The sequence below is a fragment of the Mesoplodon densirostris genome, chromosome 14, assembly GCF_025265405.1.
Source record: "Mesoplodon densirostris isolate mMesDen1 chromosome 14, mMesDen1 primary haplotype, whole genome shotgun sequence".
Taxonomy (NCBI): domain Eukaryota; kingdom Metazoa; phylum Chordata; class Mammalia; order Artiodactyla; family Ziphiidae; genus Mesoplodon; species Mesoplodon densirostris.
In genome coordinates this window covers 76,282,457-76,301,066 of record NC_082674.1, presented here as the reverse complement: position 1 = coordinate 76,301,066, position 18,610 = coordinate 76,282,457, and the positions used below count along the sequence as shown (strand labels likewise).

At 40.3% G+C, this 18,610-nt stretch overlaps 1 protein-coding gene across 9 annotated transcripts in view; it reads left to right on the top strand.

Moving 5' to 3' along the window:
* Window positions 1–18,610, top strand: part of NPHP1 (nephrocystin 1) — a 58,948-nt gene that overhangs the window by 27,901 nt on the left and 12,437 nt on the right. For all 9 annotated transcript variants that reach the window (XM_060117686.1, XM_060117685.1, XM_060117682.1 and 6 more), the window contains exons 12-16: window positions 8,881–8,955; window positions 11,272–11,382; window positions 12,454–12,536; window positions 14,396–14,472; window positions 15,408–15,507. In XM_060117686.1, the coding sequence (XP_059973669.1) occupies window positions 8,881–8,955; window positions 11,272–11,382; window positions 12,454–12,536; window positions 14,396–14,472; window positions 15,408–15,507 (446 nt within the window). The remainder of the gene's footprint in view (window positions 1–8,880; window positions 8,956–11,271; window positions 11,383–12,453; window positions 12,537–14,395; window positions 14,473–15,407; window positions 15,508–18,610) is intronic.

The following is an 18,610-nucleotide window of genomic DNA, read 5'->3' as shown; positions in this document are numbered from 1 at the left end:
GCAGTAAATTTGATGACATCAATAAACAGATAAATTCTTTGAAAACCATAACTTAATGAAACTGACACAAGAAGAAATAGAACAATTTGAATGACCCCTGTTAAAGAAATTGAAACAGTAATTAAAAATCTTCCAGTAAAGAAAACTCCAGACCCAGCTGGTTTCACTGGTGGATTCCTCCAAACATTTAAGGAAGAAATAATACCAATAGTACACAAACTTCCAAAGAATACATAAAGAGGAAATGCTTCCCATCTCATTTCATGAGGCCAGGAAAAAACATGATACCAAAATTTGACGAGATATTACAAAAAAGAAAAATTACAAGACCAGTATTCCTCATGAATATATAAACTAAAATCTTAAACAAAATATTAGCAAATTGAATCTAGCCATGTATAAAAAAGGACAATATATCATGACTAACTGGGGTTTATTCCAGGAATTCAAATGTACACACCTGTGTAACCAATATTTAACATTTGAAAATAGATTATTGTAATTTGCCATATTAACAGAACTAAAGAAGAAAAACCACCTGATCATCTCAATAGATGCGGAAAAAGCAGTTGACAAATTTTGACACCCACTTATGATTTTTAAAAAGTTCTCACCAAACTAAGAACAGAAGGGAACTTCAAATTGGTAAAGGGCAACAAGAGAAAACTGAAGCACAGCTACTAGCATCATCATACTTAATGTGAAATATTGCATACGTTTCCCCTACGGTCAGGAACGTTTCAAGGATATCCAAGAAACAAAAAGATAACTCAGGTTTTTTTAATTGACAAAAGACTTGAACAGGCACTTAAAGAAAGAAAATATGGGGACTTCCCTGGTGGCACAGTGGTTAAGAATCCGCCTGCCAACGCAGGGGACATGGGTTCAAGCCCTGGTCTGGGAAGATCCCACATGCGTCGGAGCAACTAAGCCTCTGTGCCACAACTACTGAGCCTGCGCTCTAGAGCCCGCGAGCCACAGCTAATGAGCCTGTACGCCACAACTACTGAAGCGTGTGTGCCTAGAGCCCGTGCTCTGCAACAAGAGAAGCCACCGCAATGAGAAGCCCACGCACTGCAACGAAGAGTAGCTCCCGCTTGCCGTAACTAGAGAAAGCCCACGTGCAGCAACAAAGACCCAGTGCAGCCAAAAATTAATTAATTAATTAATTTTTTAAAAAAGTATAGTACAAATGTTTAAAAAAACAGAAAGAAAATATGACAAACCAATGAACCTATACAAAGATACACAACATATAATAAGTCATCCAGGAAATGCAAATTAAAACCAGAATGAGAGAGAGCCAACCATAGGCTATGCTTGAGAAACCACCTTAAACATAATAATATAGGCAGGTTAGAAGTAGAAGGATGGAAAAAGATACACCATTCAAAACATATTAATATCAGACAAAGTATACTTCAGAAGAAGGAAAATTACCGGGAATAAAGTGGTACATTACACGATAAAATGGACAATTCACCAAGAAGATGTAACAATCTGAAATGTCTATACACCTAACATCAGAGCTTCAAAATACATGCAGTAAAAATGGATAGAACTGAAAGGAGAAATGGGCAAAGCCACAATCATAATTGGAGACTTTAATACTTCTCTCTACAGTATTGTAGAACAAGTAGACAGAAAATTAGTAAGAATTAAGAGAACAGAATAACACCATGAACAAACTGGATCTAATTAACATTTGTACAACAGTTCACCCCCAAAGAGGAAAATACGCATTCTTTTTAGTGCGTATGGAACATTCTGCAAAATAGATGATCCTGAGCAGATTTAGAAGAATTGAAGTCATACAATGTACGGTCTTTGATCACATGTGATTGAATTAGAAATCAGAAACAGAAAGATAACTGGAAAAATCCTTAAATACTTAGAAATTAAACAACAGATTTCTCAAGAATCAATGGGTTAAAAGAAAATTTCAAGGGAAATTAGGAAATATTTTGAACTGAGCAAAAAGATGAAAATGCAGTATAATATTTGTGGGATGTTAGCGAAAGCATTGCTTAGAGGGAAATTTGTAGCACCAGAAAAGAATTCTATTATGGGGAGGGGGAAGGGTAAGCTGTGACAAAGTGAGAGAGTGGCATGGACATATATACACTACCAAACGTAAGGTAGATAGCTAGTGGGAAGCAGCCGCATAGCACAGGGAGATCAGCTCCGGTGCTTTGTGACCACCTAGAGGGGTGGGATAGGGAGGGTGGGAGGGAGGGAGACGGAAGAGGGAAGAGATATGGGAACATATGTATATGTATAGCTGATTCACTTTGTTATAAAGCAGAAACTAACACACCATTGTAAAGCAATTATACTCCAATAAAGATGTTAAAAAAAAAAAGAATTCTCAATATCATAGTCTACCTCTTGAGGGGGTGATGCTTGCCTTGAGATCTGAGGGGTGAACAGGCCGTAAGGAGATGAAGAGAAAAGAGGACAAGGGGAGCGTGTACCTGGCTGAAGGATCAGCACAGGCCAGGGCCCTGGCAGGAAAGGACTCGGGAAAGGGATCCAAGGGAGCTGAGTGGGGGCAGCAAGAGGAAGTGTAGGACGGGATGAAGCAGGAGATACAGCGTAAGACGTTGTAAGCCATGATGTAGGGAGTTTCGTCTTTACCCTAAAAGCGGGGAAAGTCACTGGAGGTAGGACATGACTTAGACGTACATTTGGGGATGATTTCTGGCTCCTCTCTGGAGATGGATTGAAGGCGGGCGGGGGTCAGAGGGATATGAGTAGATCACTTGGGGGCTATGTCACAGTGTGGTGGTCAAGGGGCAGCAAGTGTCACCTCAAGAAAACGAAATCTGGAGCCATTTTGCCTGGAATTAACCCTGGCTCTGCCAGCTGGGTGTGGGACGCTGACCAAATGACTCGACCTTGCTCTCTGTCTCATGTGCATCCCTTAGGGTCGATGTGAGGACTAAATGAGTTAATGTAAGTGAAGCACTTAGACCAATATATGGAACATCAAAAGTTGACCAGATGAGAGATGACGATGGTAACTTAGATTAGGGAAGTGGAGATGAGAGCTGTGGCCGGAGAGATATTTAGGAGGCAAAACCCAACACACTTTGGTTGGTGGTGGGTTGGATGTGGCAGGTGAGGGAGAGTGGGACGCCAAGCATGACACTAGGTCTTTGACTTCCACATCTGGGTGGATGGTGGTGACGTGCAGTGAGATAGAGAACACTGATAGATATCTTTCCTGCTGCTGAGTGTACTTCTAACTCGCAGCATGAGGAAGGTGCCTTTCTTTCATCTGCACTGGGGGTAAATAAATGAACTTGTGTTACTGTAAGGATCTTTCCTTCTACATGCTCTACACAAGATCACTGCCAAAAACGAGCCAGTAGGCGTCGCCAGTGACCAAGAAAGGATGAATTGCCTTCTTTTTCCCAGATCTGGTTCCATACTTTATGCTGTACCTCTCGCTATTCTCATACATGACAACATAAAACAAAGATTAGAATTTTATTTTGAATAATATATCAAAATAGTAGAAGTTCTTGTATATAAAAATAATAGAAGTTAGTTTATGAAACAAATTTATGCCAAATTTTCCAAGTTGAGGAGTTAGAGAACATATTTAATAGTTACATACTCATGCTATTTACTTAAGAATACTTTTTTTTTTTTTTTTTTTTTTTTGCGGTACGCGGGCCTCTCACTGTTGTGGCCTCTCCCGTTGCGGAGCACAGGCTCCGGACACGCAGGCTCAGCGGCCATGGCTCACGGGCCCAGCCGCTCCGTGGCATGTGGGATCTTCCTGGACCGGGGCATGAACCCGTGTACCCTGCATCGGCAGGCGGACTCTCAACCACTGCGTCACCAGGGAAGCCCAAGAATACTTCTTTAATAAGCCTAAGCCAAGTTACAAATAAAAAGCGTTATTACTAAAACTAGTTAATGAGACACTACGTCCAATAATGACTGAGTAAGCTCTTCTCCAAATAACTTGCCCAGTGATGAGAACTGTAAATTCTGAGTAATATATGAAAGGCAACTCCCTCAGGGCTCTGAAAAGCATCCCAAAGCAGGCAGGTCCTGGAGGGGCATCTTTAACTCTTGAGTCTGCTGTTTTATTTCTTCTCTTTGTTCACTCTTTTTCATTCCTCTGTTTTATTTTTTTCTGTCTTCCTATGTGTTACCTGAACATTTTTTAGAACTCCATTCTGAATTGTCTGCCGTGCTGTTGAGCGAATCTCTTTGTATAGCTTTTGGTATGACTTTATACCTACATAACTTCCCACAGTTGGCTAGTGTCAACATTCCAGTTGAAGTGACATGTAGAAACCTTACCTCCCTTTAAACCTCTTTACCCGCCCTGCTTTCTAATTGTCTTAAATATCTCCTCTACATACATTGAGAACCACATCACACAGTGTTATAATTGTCCTTCAACCGTCAAGCATAATTTAGAAAACTTAAGAGAAACCTCCTCATATTTACCCTTGTTTTTACTCTTTCCACTGTTCTTCCTTCCTTCCTGATATTCAGAGATTTCTGTTATCATGTTTTTTCTATTTAGAGAACTTCCTTTAACCATTCTTTTAGGGTAGGTCTGCAGGCTACAAATTCTCTTAGATTTTCTTTATCTGAGAATGCCTGTTTCCCCTTTATTCCTAAGGGATATTTTCACTAGCTATACAATTCTAGGTTGGCAATTCTTTTCTTTAAGCACTCAAAAAATATCGTTCCATTTCCTTCTGGCCTCTGTCTGATGAGAATTGGTTTTTCCCTATGGGTGAATCTAGGTGGTGGTTCTCTCTCACTGCTTTCAAGATATCGTGTTTAGTTTTTAGAAGTTTATGTACTTTGTCATGGATTTCTTGGGTTTAACCTGTTTAGGGTTTTCTCAGCTTTTTAAACCATAGGTTTATGTCTTTTGCCAAATTTGGGGATTTTTCAGCCATTATTTTCTCAAATACTTTTCCAGCTCCAAACTCCCCTCTCCTCTGGGACTCCGATGACATGAATGTTAGTTAGATCTTTTGTTATAATCCCACAGGTTCCTGAGGCTCTGGTCATTTTTTCCCATCTATTCTATCTCAGTTGTTCAGACTGCATAGTTTCTGTTTTCCTATCTTCAAGTTCACTGATTCTTTTCTCTCTTTTCTATTCTGTGGTTGAGTCTATTCAGTGACTTGTTGTAGGTATGTGTGTGTGTCTGTTTTTAATCTTGGTTATTGTATTTTTCAGTTCTAGAATTTCCATTAGGGTCTCCTTTATCTTTCATTTTTTTGTTGAGATGTCCTTATTTCTTTCTTGAGACTTTGTATTTCTTTCTATGTTTTAAATTTCTTTTAAGCATCTCCATAGTTGTTTATTGAAACATTTTTAGATGGCTGCTTTAAAATGCTTGTCAAATAATTCTAATATCTGTGTCATCTCAGTATTGGTATCTTTTGATACCAATCTCATTCATGTTGAGATTTTCCTGGTACTTGGAATAATGAATGATTTTTTTTCTTTTTTTTTATTGTATCCTGGACATTTTGAGTGTTGGGAGTCTCTGGATCTTAATAAGTTTAACTTCTATTTTAGCAGGCCTCTGACACTATTACTGCTAGGTGAGAATGGAAGTCCAGATTCCCCACTTGGCCTCTGCCCACACCCCTGGGGGTAGATGTGCCTCCTTACTTTTGGGCCCTAATGGAAGTTCAGGCTCCTCTCTAGGCCTCCAGAGACAGCACTCACTGTGTCATTCCTCAGGACCTATGACTCCTAGTCAGCCCACTTTCCTGTCTCCATTCTGGACATTACAAGAAGATAAAAAATAAGGTTACTGAATTTCATTGTGTTAAATTTTCGATCAAAAAAAGAACTGTGAACAAATGATGAACTCTAGCTAATGATATGCATGCTAATGTATTTAGAGGAAAGTTTACTTATGTCTGCAAGTTTGCAGTGTATCAAAAAATTATACACTGCAATTGATGGATGAATTGATGGATGGACAGAAGATATATGTGGTAAAGCAAGTATAGTAAAATATTGATGGCAGAATCTAGGTGATAAGCTTATGGGTGTTCACTATAAGTTTCTTTTAACTTGTCTGATATATTTGACACATTTCATAATTAACCACCATTGTATGTTTCATCCTTAAAAATTGATTGAAAACCCTTAAGAACTCAGTAAGAAATAATATATCAAGTAATCGTATTAGTTTTGCCAATAATAAAAGAAATAGAAAACAAGTGTAAATCTCACATTTAGACTCTTATCTTAGAACATTACAATCTTCCAATTTGTTTATTCTTTTCCTTTTACATGTGTTTTATACCACAGTCTGACTTTTACTGGAATTAGCAATATTTGTTAAATTAGTAACTATTTCAAATACATAGAAACATGAAGAAAAAAGCATAACAGCTACCCATGGCCTTGTCACTTAGTTCTATTGAAGCCTTTCAGTTTGCAATATGTAAATGTTTAGCCTACCTACTTAGCTGTAGATTATTCTCATAAATCTAAACTCTGTGTTTCTTTCTCCTAACACACCAAAGATACTGACATGCTTTAGCTACCTACGGCCCCATCTTGTCCTCGTTGCCTAGAAGTTTTTTGGGTTTTTTTTTTTAATGCAAACAAATCTGTTTTTTTAAAAACAATAAATATGTAATTATGTATAGTGACATATTTTGTTAATATCTATGCTCAGGGTTGTTTCTTGTATTGTAAGTATTTGATTTCTTCGTGTGTCCTTAGAAGCACATTTTATGCAGAAGATATTTTACCCTTCCCCCCCAGCCAAGCCCCACCAATCTAATGGTGTTGTGGTTGCTACCACCAATACTACCCCCACCTCCAAACTCCAGTCCAGAACCAGATCTTGCAGTGAAGTTTAGCGTTCTTGATCTAAGGTGATGTCAGGGACATCAGCGATTCACTTAAAGGTTCACTTGTTTACTTGGTTCTGATCCCGGTGTCATGGCTCCATGTTTGTCCTCCTTCCTGCTTAGGCTCTTTACTTCCTATGAGGAGGAGGGTTGGCCACCATCTTTCTTCCATCCTACTGGCTTCAAGCAATAAGGCTGTCTCTGTTCCTCTATCATGTGTTGAGTACCATCAGCCTCTGTAACATACAAATCCGGCTCCTTGTCACCACATCCATTCTAGACTCAGAGCCCAGGAGACCCCCAGTTTTAGTCTCGCCCTGTTCTTTGTTTTTCTCTTCTGTTTATGGGCCACTGAAATATTCCTCTCACTTTTGAGTCCTCCTCTGTCTTTTTAAGTGTCACTGCTTTATGTTTGGAGCAGAACAGCTGTGTTGAAGCATAAATTCATCTTGAGCAGAAGTCCTTATGCATTCTTTGGTTTGTTTGTTTTTTTAATATTTATTTATTTATTTGGCTGCGCCGGGTCTTAGTTGCGGCACACGGGATGTTCGTTGCGGCACGCAGGATCTTTTAGTTGCGGCATGCGGAATATTTAGTTGTGGCATGCAGGGTCTAGTTCCCCGACAAGGGACCGAACTCGGGCCCCCTGCATTGGGAGCGCGGAGTCTTAACTGCTGGACCATCTGGAAAGTCCCCCTTATGCATTCTTGATGCCGTTTGCTGAGTGGAAAAATCTCTAAAATTTTGAATCCTTGATTATTTCATCCTTATGCTCTGAGCCAGTCATTCACCCTCTCTCGAGGCAGTTTTCTCAAATGTATAATGAGATGTTTGGACTAAGTCCTTTTTAGCTCTCAGAGTTGGTAACTCAAGAAGGATGTAAAATTATCAAGCAGAAGAAGTTATTCCTCAATCAAAATCAGCATTCTCCAAGTTGAGAAGATAAAAGCAGCGATAGTATGAGAGCTCAATTTCAATGATTGCAGAGGACTTCTTAGATATTAGAAGCGGGGAACCCTTCTTGAAAAACCAAGAAGGACCTTAGAATAAATAAAATGCAGTCTTAGATTAGACACCAGATAGTAATCAAAAGGAGTTTATACTCCAAGGGCCCAGTCTGGGAATATATATCATTTTAGAAAGGGTTTAAATAAATTCATTTATATTAGTTGTGGAAGGAAATGGAGACTTTCTCTGTGGAAAACAACTTAGCTGCCCATGAGATCCTCCTAGCTGCCTACCAATAGCGACACAGAGGGCAGTGAATTGAATTTGACCTCATAGGACACGTTCAGGATGATTTCTAATTATTTTTAAAGCTTAGTTTTAGAAATGCTATACTAAGATATTTTTATCTAAAATAAAAATTGTATATTATCTCTTCTTCTGGAAAATGTCAGTTTGGGCCATAACTTTATAGAATTTGAACTCTTTTTTTTTTTTACAGTTTTTGCTCCTTTTGTATTCTATTGATTTGTGTATATTATAGGACTAACTTCTTGCAATAGCATTTTATAAGAGATTAAATTCCAGGAAAAATATACTTTATGGGCCTAGGGATCTTGAAGAAAACTGTAACCGTGTATCTGAGCTGGTAGCAGGGTCTGTCTTGATGGCAGGGTAATGGATTGCTCATAAAATGCTCTTGTGGGTCATATTTCTTAAAAGGTCATTCATACCTAACATTTCTCTGAATTTTCTGGTTAATGTATCTCATATATTAAGTATTTCACTTAATACAGTTTATCACTAGTGCAAAGATCTGAGTCTGAATTCATTTATCAGTTCTTCCGTTGTGTTATAAGTGCTGTAACACTTGTGTTTTTGTTCATCATTTTAAATGTTAGGTATGTATAATACCTGATGTAGAAAGAAAAAAGAATTACAGAATTACACAAAGTAAGAAATAAAATATCCCCCTCTCCCTCTGCCCAGCTGTTAAGTGTTTGGGACCTGGAAGTGGTAATGTTTCAGAGAGCTTCTATGATATGATTCCAATGGGAAAATCTCATTTCAGGTTCTGAGCAACATTCATACAGTCAGGGCCACGTGGCAACCTAAGAAACCCAAAACATGGACCTTTTCTCCCCAGGTAAGTAATCTGCTTACTTGTGAATGGAAGTAAGCAGACTGGGATGAAACATGAACTTCTTTTTTTACCTGATAAGTATTATATGATTAATTTCTAAGGCAAGATTGTCAAAGTGTATTCCTGAAATAATGTATGTGTATTTAACATAGAATATATGGGGCCAGATTTGAATCCTTAGATTAATGTTCTTTGAGGACTTTGATAACAATTACTCATGTTTCTGACTCACCAAAGTTGTAATGCCTATGAATCATCTCATTCAATGGGTCACAAGGTTTAATTCTAGAAAATTCCCTCTGATGAAAAATGAAAACAGAAAGAGAAAATTTAGGGCGTGTTTTTCAAAAATGCAGTCCCCAACTGTGCCCATGAGAATTGTGCTTTCTTCAGATAAAAATCAAGGGTGACGCCTAGGGAACTGGTCATTACACCCAGCAACTGTCAAGACTGGGACAAACAAAGGCTGGAATGAGGTTAAGTGGCTTGAAACCACCGAGTCAGTGCCACATAGATGCCAGTGGAGACAAAGATATCTTTATGTTCTTTTAATAATATTAACTTTCTATAGTTCTATTCACTTTAGTTTTTTTTCTACCTCCAGAGTTTCATTACTTCCCTCCCACAACTAACTCCCTTATGTCACTGCCCCTGAGAACCCTTCATTAACCTCCTCCTATTGCATCAGAAGATCTTACAGCAAGATAGAGGTTCACTGAGAGGACACAGCATGTGGAGGAGGCCCGGTCACCTCACCTGTGGGCTGTGTGTGTCCACACTTGTCTACCACGTAACTCCTACAAGTCCAGTTTGATCTTCTAAGCATCCTACTGCTTACATTTTTTTAATTGTAACAATATAATTGTTCTACTCTTTTTTTTGTTCATTTCCCTTTTTTTTTTTTTTTTTTTTATGTTTTGGCCGCCCCACGCGGAGCGCGGGATCTTAGTTCCCCGACCAGGGATCGAACCCATGCCCTCTGCAGTGGAAGGGTGGAGTCTTAACCACTGGACCGCCAGGGAAGTCCCCCTACTGCTTCCATTTTAACACAGTACTTCACAGTTCTGATAGTGCGTCTCTGTGCCTGTGAAGTGGTTAGGGTAGAATTTTCCAAGGTTTTCCTGGATATAAAGATGAACTGTTTTGAGGGATAAATAATATGTGTATGTTGCTTTGTTGAATGAAATTAAGCGTCCTTAGGTGTGAGGCATTCTTCCTAGGTACTGTGGGAGCTTACACGTTAGTAGAGAAGACACATAAAACACCAATATCCTTTATTTATGGAGCTCTGACCACGTGCCAGGCGTGAGGTAGGCCGTGATATGCATTTTCTCATCTAATCCTTGGAGTCACTCTAAGGAGTGGGTGCTGTTGATAACTGGCACATAGGCAGAATGTAATGTCACACAGGCAGCACCTAGGGATCCAAGTGCTGTGGAAGCACAGAGGAGGGTGAAATTAATTCTAGTCCTTAGGCTCAGGGAAGGTTTTCTAGAAGAGAAACAAAACTTTGAAGGATGGGTAGGATTTTATAGGCAAGGAAGAGGGATGTAGTTGTCCAGGGAGGGGGAATGGAGAGGGCAGAAGGGAAGGAAAGGAAAATTTCCAAGGCGTGCCTGAGGAAAGTTGAGCAAGTGTGTGTGCAGTCCGCAATTTTAGTTCTGTTTCCAAAGGACAGCGGTTACTACAAATATAAATATCTTATCAAGGAATTTCCTGGTGGTCCAGTGGTTAGGACTCCACACCTCCACTGCAAGGGGCACGGGTTCGATCCCTGGTCGGGGAACTAGGATCCCGCGTGCCACGTGGCACAGCCCCCTGCCAAAAAAATCTTATCAAACTATTTTTGTGATACCTCTGAAGACCTTGGTACAGTGCTTGTTTCACATTAGCCTCTGCTCTAAGCATAGAGTAAGTGAACGTAAAGGTAGTTTTCTTCAACACAAAAATTACATTTTAAAATTTCAAATCATTGGTATAGATGAGTCCAGCCCATCTGCTTTTTGTTTCCTTTAAGAGACCTTTATTATGATGCAGCGACATAAACTATTTATAGATGAATAGAGCTGAACCTTCCCCCCATTTTAAAAACATTTATTTTATTGAAGTGTAGTTGACTTACAATGTTGTGTTAACGTCTGCTGTACAGCAAACTGATTCAGTTATACACATATATACATTCTTTTTCATATTCTTTTCCATTATGGTTTATGACAGGATATTGAATATAGTTCCCTGTGCTATCAGTAGGACCTCATTGTTTATCCTCCAACCATTTTTCATGTTTATTAGTAATTTTCGTTTTTGGTATCATTTCAGGTTACTGGCATCTTGCCCTGCTTGCTTGATGGTGACTGTTTCATCAGGTCCAATTCTTCTTCTCCAGATCTTGGAATATTATTTGAACTTGGAATTTCTTATATTCGCAATGTATGTCAGTTGAAAGATACAGCTTTCTAATGTGTCAAAGGGGAAGTTTTCCCTTATGTCTGTCTTTAGTAAAATAATCGAGGTTTTTATGTGTAATAGAATTTTAAGCTCTTGAGGAATGAGAGTGACAGTGATTCTAATTTTTTTATGATGCTACTTTTCCAGTAGTGTTTAAAATAAGTGTACTTGTTTACATTTATAGCTTGGGCAAACTCCAGTGCTTTTAAAGAATGAAGATTGGAAAAACATGAGACCTTGCAGAAAGTGATAAAAGATGCTCAGCGGCTTTGCAGCACAGTGCTTTAGCTCTGTCCTGGAGGGTCAGAGTGCCCCTAACCTTGTAAATGAGGGTTCTAATGAAGGGACCTGGCAGAGGGGTAATTTTTATAAAGGGAACACCAGAAACTTGGATTAATTTACATCATATAGACTATTGAATCAGTGGGTGTGGGTCTGTGGTAATACTTATATATTTCCATATTCCAGTAATAGCTTGATAGGTGTAGGATGTGTGCTTGGCCTCGTGATAACCCAGAGAGCCAATTTTTATTATGTTAATGGTGTAATACCGTCCTTTCATTTCTTTAAGGCAAATTCATCCGTGTGCTGCGGGTGGGTAGGACAGGAGCAGCTCCCCCAGGTGAACCCCAGATGCCTCTGACAATTGACAGTGGGGTTAAGTTCTGAGCAGAAGGACCCTTGAATGCTTTAAGTGGCTCATTCCATTTCTTACCGAGACAGAACCTCCCACTCTCATGTATATTGAGGCGATCTGGAATCATCCCACAGCATATTTATGTCACTCAAGAAGCAATAGTAACAGTTGTCATATCATCAGCTTTAGGGGTTTTTCAGGAGCAATTTAACGAGAGATTTTCATTTTACATCCTGCCTGTACCATCTGGCCTGCAAGTCAAATGGGACTCCACTGGGTTTCCCTTTGTTTTCTTGTGAAGAATTTTTTAGTTCTAAAGGCAAATACTAGTTTTATTCCTTTTAGAAGAACTTGGTATGTGCTTATAGATTTGACTGATGCAGACATTAAGTTTCATACACTTTTTTATTTTCTAGTCAACTGGTGAGAGAGGAGAATTAAGTTGTGGCTGGGTGTTTCTTAAACTTTTTGATGCCAGTGGAATTCCTATTCCAGCAAAGTAAGTTGGCTTATATATTCCTTCCAAACGGGAAATTTTGTGGAAATTCATTTTTTTTTAGAATCTAGATACCTCAGGTTTCCAGAGTGTATTATTTACATTTCAGTAACTTGTGTGGAGAGGGCTTTTAATGTTGATTTCAATGTTCTTTTAGGTAGTATATGAAAACAGTACACATGATCTCATCCTAGCGGGGAAGAAATGACACATGTAGCAAAGGTATTTTAAAAGATATTTGCACCGGCTGTCTGCTGAGAATATTCTTTCAGTGATTTCCTGTGGTATTAGTACATTTCACAGTGCTGAAATAGAGCCTCATTCTCGCCAAAGAGTGAGAAAGCTGAGTCTGGGGTCCCCAGGTCCTCCGTGACTCCGCCTTTCTTCCGTAGGTGGTACATGGAAATTGTAGCAGCAGCCACTGTAAACAAATTTAACACCAAAAACAAATATTTGTAATGCATTTGTAATATATACCTAACAGTAACAAGATTATTATCCCTAATACAAAAAGAGCTTTCAAAAATTAAAAAGAGGACAATCCAAATTTGAAAATGGGCACACACACACAAATCTAAGTCTGGAAGGTAAGAAACCCACAGAAGAGATACAGATGGGCAGTCACTAGGATGATGATTGAGATCCCAGATTTGGAATGGTAAAATTCAGGGCTGTAGCCTGGGCTCTGTCCGTGTAACTGTAAGCAGGTTGTCTGCAAGCCTCAACTTCCCCCATCTTTAAAATGGGATCATAATAGTTCCCAAGCCCAAAGGTTTAATTCAGATAATGCTCCCGTCTTCCATCTTTACTGATACCACAGGGGTGGGCGTGACCTCCTTACCACTGGACAGAGGTAAAAGCCCTCCTCTGATGTTACCCCAGTGGGAGGGGGAGGGGCACTCTATCACACCCAACCTCCCCAGCCACTGCCTGTAGATGTAGAGGCCCAGGCTTCTTGTGGGGTTTTTTTTGTTTTTCTGCTTTTGTTTTTTGTCTTTAATACTGTTCAGGGTTTCTCGCTGTGCTTAGTGGGAGGGAAAAGTGTTTATTCTATCCTTCTTAAAGTGAAGTCATAGCTATTTTTTTAAATGAGGTGGAGGCCTACGTATTGATACAGAAACATCTCCAATGTATATTATTATATGAAAACGGCAAGTTGCAGAATCGTGTGTGTGCCGACTCCACTTCTGTTCACGAAGAGCTGTGTGTGTGCGTGGGTGTAAACTGTTCCCGGAGGTTGTCTCTGGGGAGCAGAACTGGGGAGGTGGTGCCACAGGATTAAGGAGGCCTCTTACCTTCTGCTTCCACACTTACGGAGTACGCAGCTTTAAACGTGTGTCAGTTTGAGATTTACTGGTTAAATGTATGTGTTTGTTTCCATTTGTATTGAAACAGATAGGACAGGGGGCTCCCAAACTAGGGGGGAAAGAAGGGGGAGGGATTTTTCATTTTTTGTTTATCATTTCTATGCCATTTGAACTTTTTACAACAATCTACATGTTACTTTTATATTTTAAACATAGTATGAATTCATAATAGCTTTATTTCCAATGATGATTTGAAACATTTGGAAAATGCATTTAAATAACACGAGTCATTAAAATCAAAAGACCTTAATGACATCAATTAATCTTTCTCATTTTTATGTAGAAAAATGTATTTTCTGTGGTTCATAGTTAAGAGACTTTATTTACTGAGATGATAACCCCATGGAGGTATCAACAACTTTCATTCTCATTTACCAATGAGGCATAAACAAAATGTCTGTGAATGCATCTGTGCTAAAAAATGTTCCACTGCTGACTCTCCTGTTTCTCAATGTCCATAACATGTATCCATCATGGTATATTTTTCTTTTGTAGAACTTATGAACTCTTCTTGAATGGAGGCACCCCTTATGAAAAAGGTGTTGAAGTGGACCCTTCAGTATCCAGAAGAGGTACCACTCTTCTGTGTTGCTTTCTTTCCTTTCCTTAAAGATGAAACAAGCAGAAGATGCATCAGAGAAGATACCTATAGTATAATAAGCGTAACACTTTTCACGTGAATTCACATTTTTTAAAATATGTCGTTTGATGTTAAAATCTTAATCATTTTTATCTAAGTGCTTATTTTCTTGGTAGCATATTTGAGACTGTAACGTAGGAAATTAGGATGCATGAGGACCCTGTACTGGTTCCTTTTCATTGAACACTGGACCACAGAATTGATAGAATGGGCCAATGCAGTGATTGCCTATTGCTAGGTCAAAGGGTGTAGACATTTGAAATTGTGGTATACATACCAGGTTGCCCTCCAAAAATACTGAGCATCTTCTAATGTGTTCATTGACCAGGCACTGTGCTAGATAAAGGGAACATGGAGAGTAAGGCAGATAGTGCCCTTGCCTCTTGGAGCTCAGAGCCTGATGGGTTTGAAGCTCCCCTCTTGCTCCTCAGACATCCCCCTCCTTGTTCCGTGATTGAGGACACACAGCACTGCTGCCGCCCCAGCAATACCAGTCCCACCTTCTTGGAACAGGAAGGAGCTGGGATCTGGGATGCAGCTGGTTCTACCTGGAGTCAGACGTGCTCTTTAAACTCCCTTTTTGTTTGTCATCTGGCAGCAGTAATGCTGTCGCGGTATCTGATGTAGTGGCAGCTCCAGGGGTGGGCCGGTTGGGTACATTCTGAAGGTCTTTAGGGCACATCATACTTCATCAGTCCATTTAGGGCCTATGGGCAACTCCTGCCTCTCATACAATTCAGCCCCACTGGTGCTGAAAAAAACTTTGTCTTATTTTTATATATAAAAAATTATATAAAATACTCTATTTTATTCTATTCACTGCCTAAGCACTTAAAGTTTTGAGATGTATTTTTTATTTTTTTAAAGCACATGGTAGTGTTTTCCATCAGATGATGACAGTGAGAAGGCAGCCTCAGCTTCTAGTAAAACTGAGATCTTTGAACAGAAGATCAAGGAACATGCTAAGGTTGGTACCTGCTGTTACCTGTCCAGTGAACTTGGGCCCATTCAGCGTTTGTGGACCATCTCTGCTTCTGGCTTCTCCACATGCTTGGTCACCTTTTGTTAGTTATTTTTTTTCATCCCTAATTCTTCTGCCAAGGATCAGTAGGGAAATGGAATAATAATACATTTCAGATTAGCTTATTCTTCTGTTTACCAGTTAGCACAAATGATAGATACGGTCAGAAATAGTATAGAAACTTTTGAGTCAACGGGACATATTATCCACAGTCCTACCCTTAGGGAACTTTGGGGAACTTTTTTTAATGTCAAGTTGGTTGAGGTATAATTTACACGCAGTAAAATTTGCCCTTTTTAGTTTACGTTCTTTGCATTTTGACAAGTATATACAGTCGTATAGCTACCACACAGTCAAGATAGAGAATATTCCCATCACTATAAACAGTGAACTGATGCCCCTTTGTAATCAGCTCTCCAGCTCTGGCCTCAGGCTACTCCTCCTCTGTTTTCTTTCCCAACGGTTTTGCCTTTTTCAGAATGTCCTACCAATGGACTCACACAATACATAGCCTTCTGAGTCTGGCTTCTTTCATTCAGTGTAACGCAGTTGAGATACACCCATGCTGTTGCATGTGCTAGTGGTTTTTCCCTCCTTGTTCTAACTAGTATTCCATTTGGTGGATATACCATAATGTGTTTATTTATTCACTAGTTGATAGATACTTGGGTTGTTTCTGGATTTGGGCAATTATGAATAAAGCTGCTCTATATATTTGCGTAAGAGTTTTTTTGTGTGTGGGGGCATGTCTTCCTTTCTCGTGGGTATAAGTACTTAGGAGTGGGATTACTGGATCATCTGGTGTTTGTTTAACTTTATAAGAAACTGCCAAACTGTTTTCCAATATGACTAGGCCATTTTACACTCTCTCCAGCAGCATATGAGAGTTCCAATTATTCCGTATTCTTGACATTTGATATGATCAATTTTTTTCTGTTTTGCCCATTTGATTGATTGATTGATTGATTTTTGGCTGCATTGGGTCTTCGTTGCTGCGCGCGGGCTTTCTCTAGTTGCGGCAAACGGGGGCTACTCTTGGTTGTGGTGCACAGGCTTCTCCTTGCGGTGGCTTCTCTTGTTGCATAGCACGGGCTCTAGGCGCATGGGCTTCAGTAGTTGTAGCACTTGGGCTCAGTAGTTGTGGCTTGCGGGCTCTAGAGCACAGGTTCAGTAGTTGTGGCGCACAGGCTTAGTTGCTTCACAGCATGTGGGATCTTCCTGGACCAGGGATCAAACCTGTGTCCCCTGCATGGGTAGGCAGATTCTTAACCACTGTGCCACCAGGGAAGTCCTTGCCCATTTTAATAAATGATTAGTGGTAGCTGTTGGTGGTTTTAATTTGCATTTTCTTCAGGGAGACTTTGCACTGGTAGAATCCCAGGTCAATCCATTTCTAACTCAGTAACCTCCTGGACAAGTCATTTACCATCTTTCTCAGGGTCTCAAGGTCTACGTCTTTAAAATGGGCATAATAATAATATTAACCCCATCAAGCTCTAAAGAGGTTTAAGGAAAAGAAAATATATAAAACACTTAGCTAGTACATGGCACACAGTAACACACAATAAGTACCAGCTATAATTATTACTATTATATAGTAATAGCTATATTATAAACAGCTATAGCTATTACTATTACTATTATTATTATCATATGTCTAGATAAATGTAAATATAATGACAGGTGGCTGGCACTGCCATCAAATTTGTTCAAATGAGGTTGTGCTATGTAGCTGGTAGGATCAGGGGGATTCAAAATAAGCTTTGAAAAAAAAATAAGCTTTGAAGGTTTGGAAGAGGTGCCATTTGATGACGTGGAGATGTGGAGAGTACACAGTGGCCAGGAGGGGCAGAGGGAAGAGCCTGGCTTGGGAACAGAGACTGATGCAGTTGACTGGTCCCCAGTGACCTGCTCTCTGCTCGCGGATTATCAGGAAGCAGGGAACCTTGGCCCACCTCTGTGAATGGTTGCTTTTCTCATTCTAGATCATGCTCCCAGTTTAAATATCCCTTGTTCTTATCTCTAGTACTGAAATGTGTATCATAATTATAGTGTTAACAGTTAAATCTTTCAATAACCATTAATTATGTGTTCACGGGTAGTATTCATTCTCTTGGCTCTTTTTTTTCCTGGATGTTCATAGAGCCTATAAATTCCCTTTTTTTGGCCAATCTTTCCTTGGACAGTTTTTATTTTTCAAGATTAATAAAAGCAGCACAGTAGCGGTCTTTGTAGAAGAAAAGCCAGAATCCTGTTTGGCCCCATTCTTCCTACTTCTTCAGCCTCCCGCTACCCCTCTTGTTGATAAGCTTTCGAGAGTCCGAAGCACTCCCAAGCGTGTCTGTCAAGTACAGCTCTTAATAGTGTTTCTTTGGCCCCAAATATCAGTTTGCAGATACGCTTTACTTACAATCTAGAGATCAAATCTGACTTGGGTGTGCGGCGGTCAGATGGGCGGGCCCATTCTCCCAAAGCAATGAACATTCTGTGTGCTGGGTTCTCAAAGAAGGGTCCCAGGTCCTCATCCCCTGACCTCAGGAACTGAGCCCTCGTTGGTTACAGCATACAGTAGGCACCCGAAAAATGTTTGTGAAATAATTTCCAAGTAGAGCTCTTCCTGCTGGTGTAAAAGAGGTCGGGAGCTCTGCTCTGCCTTCTGCGGTCCCTGGCCTCCCCCACCTCGTCTTGGTGTGCGCTCCTGTCTCCGCCCAGAGCCCTGAGCTGTGTCTTGAAATTGCTGCTCCACTTTGCCTGATTCAGAAATGCGTTCTGCCCTCCTGGTAGTGTCGAGCGTGGGCCGCAGGGCCCGCCGGCCTCGGGCAGGCTCTCCCAGAGGCAGGCCATGGGCATGGTGAAGCCAGAGGCCTTGGGCCCTACTGCCGGGCCATGGGCTGGGGTGCGAGGGCTGTGCTGTGGGTCCAGGATGAGAGGCTGGGATCAGGCCTGTGCGCCCTGGAGGTGGAGCCTGAGGCGGGGCTGACCCTTCCCAGTCTCCTCTCCCTGACCTGCCACCCGCAGCGAGTGGGGAAAGAAGGCGGATGATGCTACC